The sequence below is a fragment of the Lytechinus variegatus genome, chromosome 4 (genome assembly GCF_018143015.1).
Source record: "Lytechinus variegatus isolate NC3 chromosome 4, Lvar_3.0, whole genome shotgun sequence".
Classification (NCBI taxonomy): Eukaryota; Metazoa; Echinodermata; class Echinoidea; order Temnopleuroida; family Toxopneustidae; genus Lytechinus; species Lytechinus variegatus.
In genome coordinates, this window is record NC_054743.1 from 5,844,336 (window position 1) to 5,850,395 (window position 6,060).

A 6,060-nucleotide genomic window follows, 5' to 3' on the forward strand; every position below is an offset into this window, starting at 1 on the left:
TTGAAAGATAACAGAAACATGCACTAAGTGTGGTAAAATTTATAACAGACAAATATTTGTACTTTAAATTTGATAATTATAGTGTGTTGAATTGCTAAAATGAGATAGGCAGCCATGGTGGCTCAGGAGTAGAGCACTAGCTTTATGATCAACAGGTCCTATCTTGGTGATCAGTTTTTTGGATTGGAGAAGGGATATAAAGAAATATTATGTTATCAGGGTCTACTCATTATGCAGTTTTAAAACTAAAATGGAAAGTGGAAACCCTGGGTAAAATAGATTGTCGTCATTGTCGTCGTCATCATCATAGTCATTGTCATCATCATCCTCCTCATCATCGTCATCATCATCGTCATCATCATCATCCTTATCATCATCATCATCGTCATCATCATCATCATTATAACTATAATTATCATTATTATTACTATTACTATTATAATAAATGGGCCAGTTCAGTCAGGCCCATTAACTGTATATCTGTTTGCTTGTTTGATTGATTTCTTAAAGGTCAAGTCCATCCCAGAAAAAAATATGATTTGAATAAATATAGAAAAATCCAACGAGCAAAACGCTAAAAATTTCATAATAATCGGATGTAAAATGAGAGAGTTATAAATGACATTTTAAAATTTCGCTTATTTTAAAAAAAACAGTTATATGCACATCTCAGTGACATGCAAATGAGACAGTCGATGATGTCTATCACTCACTATTTCTTTTGTTTTTATTGTTTGAATTATACAATATTTCATTATTTTTTACAGATTAGACAATAAGAACCAACTTGACTGAAACATCTATTAAAACAATGCTAATTCCACACAGTCAGGGAGGAATTAATCTTTGTTTAACTTGACAATGAGGCGAAAATTTGAACATTTCATATTTCATAAAATGAAATACAAAAGAATAGAGTGAGTGGATGACGTCAGCAGTCTTCTCATTTGCATACCGACCAGGATGTGCATTAAACTGTTTTGTGAAAGTAAGCAAAATTTTAAAATGTCATAACTTTCTTATTTTACATCCAATTTTGATGATTTTTCAGCGTTATGCTTGTTTGATTTTTCTCTGTTTAATCAAATCAACTAATGGTTGGGGTGGACTTGTCCTTTAAGTATGATATGACATCTATAGTTTATTACGAGCAGCATCTAAAGTAACCCAACCCTAGAATTTAACAGTATTTTATGAGGCACTGATAATCATTTTCATACTGTAATACAGTGTCAATGTAATCAATGTATAATCTTCAGTTGAATAAATGTTGCTGTCAAAGAAAGAAATCAAGATTGATTGAGGTTTTAAAAACATATTGAAATGAACATTCAAACATGAAGCTTAGATTTGTTGCAACTTTAAATGAAACAGCAAAATAAAAGTTGAAGACAAAAAATCACAGTACTATTATAGTTCTTACTTTTTCACCAGTCAAAATAGAATATTTCACCCCTGCATAGTATACATACATGTAGTCAAGCAAATAGATGGGTCAAAGTTTAGGGTATTGAAAGATCATGCGAGCATATTGGGGAATTCCAGGTTCTTTTGAATGTCATCAGTACCGCCCCCACCCCATCCGAAAGGCGGAGAGAGAGAGAGCGTGCAAGAGATAAACAGCAATAGCAAATGATAGAAAGAGTGAGTAAGAGACAGAGGGGAAAGCAGCGTTCCACAGATCCAAAACAAATTTCACTTCAACTTAAACTGAATCCCCAAATTCCCGAAATTCATAGACATTACCTAGAAATTTCAAGTTTGATTTTTAACAAAAATCAAGCAAGCAAGTTCCAACATAAAGGGAATAGGGCTGCAAATCTTGTTCACAGCAGGTTCCAAAACAAGGTGGTTTCTGATAGATACATTGCAGAACTAGTAAAAAGAGGCCAACAGTTCTGTACATTCATCCTGTATTAGAGGTGAGCATAAAATGATTTTTCTAGACGTTTGAATCAATGGTGAGTTTTTTTTTCCTAAATTCAAGTTATTCATGCAATTTTGGAAGAGAATAAAAAAAAAACAGTTTCAGCTTTGAACATGAATTGTGGCTTTGTATCTTCTGTAACTTGTAAACATATGAAGTTACTTCCTTATTTTGTCAAATCAACATAATTAAGGGATCATTTTCAAGCACACCAGCTTCAGCTAGAAAGAGCTGTCTCTTGGTGTATTAGTTTTGTAAATTTGCAAATATTTCATTTTGAAATAAAGTAGTTATTGAGCTGAAATTCATTTGGCACTTAATTTTTTATTCTTTCCAAAGGCTATGTCAAGATCTAATCAACCTGAGGCAAATATACAGTAGCCTGTGGATATCAGGAGGCATTTTAAGGAATAATCAGCTAGATACAAAGAACCATCATACAGAACTTCAGGCACCATGTCAGTTTACTTCTGGACTATTCTACTTGGACCTGGTCAACTCACAGACTGGCAAGTGGTAGGTATATATTATATAAAACAAAACTTTGTATTAGCTGATAACTATAAATAAAGCTATTAAACGCTTTCATTACTGAAATAAACATCCCATTTTCATTTATTCTGCAAAGATTTTTCCTTCTGTGGGTAATCTCTTTGAATATGTAACTGATATATATACACTGCATATATATATATATATATATATATATATATATACATATATATATATATATACATGTATATGTTTCAATGTCGTCTTTTAAAAACATGTAAAAGGGTACTCATCTACTTTTTTATTCACATTTCTTTAAGGAAAACAAGTCAAAATACTTAAAACATAAAACTTAATTAATTTCAGTCACTAAACCTAGAAAGAATAAAAAAATATTCTACCCCTAAAATAGTGTAGTCTAAAGCAATGCATTCAATTAGTATTTCAATTGAAAGGAGAGGAAGAACGATCTTGTAGTTGCATACAAAGATTTCCAGAACACTGATGACAACCATACTGCTAGTCTATGATATTTACTAAGCTGTACAAATTGACCATTATTTTGCTTTATATTCATTTTATAGCACTGTAATTCTAAAGTTTTCATACAGCCTGAAATATTTGAACCCTTCAGTGAAATTTAGTCTGATGAGTGTGGTCAAATATTTTTTTTAATCACTGTGTACATCCTGCATACTAGGAATCATCATCATCATGTCTGTTATGAATTCTAATTACAAATTTTCAGCAAGAATTAAACATTCTGCTTTCTCTCTTTTCATTTGTTTCAGAAAAAGTCACAATGCTGCACATCCTAGGTATATTATTACTATTTGTAATATTTGACAAGACTTCTGGAAGTGAGATATGCCCAGATGCAAAACACTGCAAAATTGTTCATGTTGAAGAAAATGTAGAGTACATCTTTGACTTCTTGGTGGATCAAAATTCACAAGACTGCACTTTCTCTGTGAAATTCAATGGAGCTATATTCAATAACAATGGCACTTTCCTTTATAGTGAACACTTTACTGCTTTGAAACATCCCAGAACTCATATCACAGCAAGGACTGTATTTGACCATTTAATTGTTACCCTTGAGATCAGATCAATTCGGGTTGATGACGCAGGAAGATACAGAGCAATATTCCAATGCAGTAACTCCACATCAACTATTTCACAATCTTACATTTTACGAGTATACCACCCTCCTGGAACTGCCTCCTGTCAATGGCATGAACCCGGTGAATTAAACCTAACCCATGTAAACTACCAACACCTGCCGGCATTGCAGTGCTTAACAAGAAACGGTTATCCCGAAAGTAATATTATTTGTTACTCCAGGCATCATCAGGCAATTATTGCACACAATCCCCGCTATATTGCAGGAGATGAGATCATAACATCCATATTCTGGCTACCTAGGAAATCCCTCCGATGCTGTTCCGTAAGTGAGTTGTACCGCAAAAGCTATCGAAGGTGCAGAGACTTTGTATCAACTGAGCGTGGTCAAGAGCATTCAACACAAATTCTGTTTTCTACCGAATCCCTGTCACAAAGCACAACAGTTCCTGTAGTGAGAGCAAAGATACCAACTGGACGACTACAACCAACACTGTATATTACTTCAACAGCTCACCAGCTTTTTGTCAATGAAAAAGTTTTCCTTTGGAACCAAATTATATTTGTTATTTGGCTTTCTTCCATATTTTGAAGGTATTGATAAAGTAGAACTTTAATTCAATAACAAAGGAGCAGTTATTTGCTACTGATAGTTTAGTGCGACTACATTTTTGAGGTTCAATATGTATAAGCTGATCTTTGCCATTGTTGCTTTGGCAACTCTTTGTTCTGTAAGTAAATCCTTCCAATTTACATTTACAGAAGGGGACATAGCAGAATTAAGATTTCAATATAACATTGAGGGTCCTTTGGATTTTCAGTTGAGAATAGGTGATAGTGAACCATTCTTTCAGAATGGAAGAAAAGTAGCAAACATGCTGACACAAAGTCAGTACAAGAGGTTTAAAATCAAAATGGCCACATCCCAATCGAAAAGTCGATTTGTTCAACTGCAAATTCAAAACATATCTCGTACAGATATTGGAGATTACATATGTGAACTTGTAAGAGATGGCAACATTCTTGAGGATACAACACAAAGGTTTTCAGTGCATATTGAATATCCTCCTGGTCTAGCATCTTGCGTTATTAGCAGCATAAAAAAGGTTCACTTTGGCATTAATGATATCTGGGAAATAATGAACTGCTCAGCTCTAACAGGTACTGACCCTGGATATATTTCATGTTTTCAAAACAATGAGCAATCGCCCCCATGGACGATCCCCATTTCAAACCAAACCCACACTCTCCAAAAGATTTGGGTTCGGACAACACTTCCACTTGTCTGTTGCTCCTCAACCTACAGATTACCAAAGACGCTTTGCGAATGCAATGATTTCTCATGGGGCCTTGACAACAGAACTGTAATTGATTCATGCTCTCATAGCTCAACTACATCTTTCCACAAGAAATCACCAATAAAAAGGGAAGAATATCACACAGATGAGGTCACACAAAGCACAAATACCATGACATATGGTACCTCTGAAACTGTAGGTGTGAAGGTAGAGGGTGACGGTAAAAACATGATGATATCGGTTGGAATGATTATTACTTCAAGTGTGTGTTTCCTGGTGAATATCATTTTCATGTTATTTTGCTTCCAGAGAGTAGAAACCCGTTTATCAAGTGAGCTGAAAGACATCAGGAAATCACTTGAGGATGTCAAGAAGTCTTCATAAAACGAATAGACTTTAGACTAAAGTAATGGCTATTTGGCACTGACTCTAACCATAACACCTGCCATGTAAATGTAATGTAAATCATATGGCTGTCCATCAGTTTTGACTGAGACAATACATTAATGTCAAGTTAAGTTCAGTATATATTTCCTAGCATGACTCCACGTGCAAATTTTACAGGAGCTACATAAGATAGAGTCAGTGCACGCATAAGCTCGGGTAGTTTCTTAGAGGTAAGAGGCTTTGGCATGTCTTGAGGCCCTCATCTTCTGCTTGATGTAGCTCAAATAACATGCATGTGGCTGAAACTTTATTTCAGGTCCAATGCATTTACAGCAAAAGTACAAAAAACTGTTTTCAGAAAAAACCTTGAAAGTGGGCAGGCTTGCCGACCTTGGTTTTACGAGTTTGGAAGTGTGTAAAGCAGTAATACATCTTCTTAGTCGCAACTCGAAACAATATGCAGAGATTATATTCCTTTAAATTGTCAATTGTATGACTTTGAAAATCATCTAGATATTGCAATTTGTATTCTAGAAGTCTCCAAGAATGAAGTGTCTTTTCTGGTCATGCGTGGCTTCAAAAGATAGTTTAAGTCTGTGATTAAATACTAATTGAGTTAGTTAAGTAAGATACAATATCAATATGATTGTTACAAAAGTAATCTTTATTTGCACTCTTCATTTGAGTGCTATTACCTGTGTTAAAAAGTACATTAAGCTGGAGGTAGGCCTATTGATGTTACATGAAATAATGTTTAAGCTTGCTAGTTAAATCATATACACATAGGCCTATAGTGCCTACCATTAATCATACAGTGTCATCAGAAAACAAAAT

The 6,060-nt window shown here is 34.3% G+C and overlaps 2 protein-coding genes across 2 annotated transcripts; both read left to right on the top strand.

Moving 5' to 3' along the window:
- The first annotated feature begins 2,169 nt into the window (after positions 1 to 2,169).
- LOC121413244 lies at positions 2,170 to 4,133 on the top strand. The gene is made up of 2 exons (XM_041605994.1): positions 2,170 to 2,443; positions 3,211 to 4,133. Exon 2 carries the CDS (start codon positions 3,222 to 3,224, stop codon positions 4,131 to 4,133), a length of 912 nt encoding a protein of 303 aa, XP_041461928.1. The 5' UTR covers positions 2,170 to 2,443; positions 3,211 to 3,221.
- On the top strand, positions 4,129 to 5,241 carry LOC121413243. Its single transcript, XM_041605993.1, has one exon. It carries the CDS (start codon positions 4,225 to 4,227, stop codon positions 5,221 to 5,223), a length of 999 nt encoding a protein of 332 aa, XP_041461927.1. The 5' UTR covers positions 4,129 to 4,224; the 3' UTR covers positions 5,224 to 5,241.
- The last annotated feature ends 819 nt before the right edge of the window (positions 5,242 to 6,060 follow it).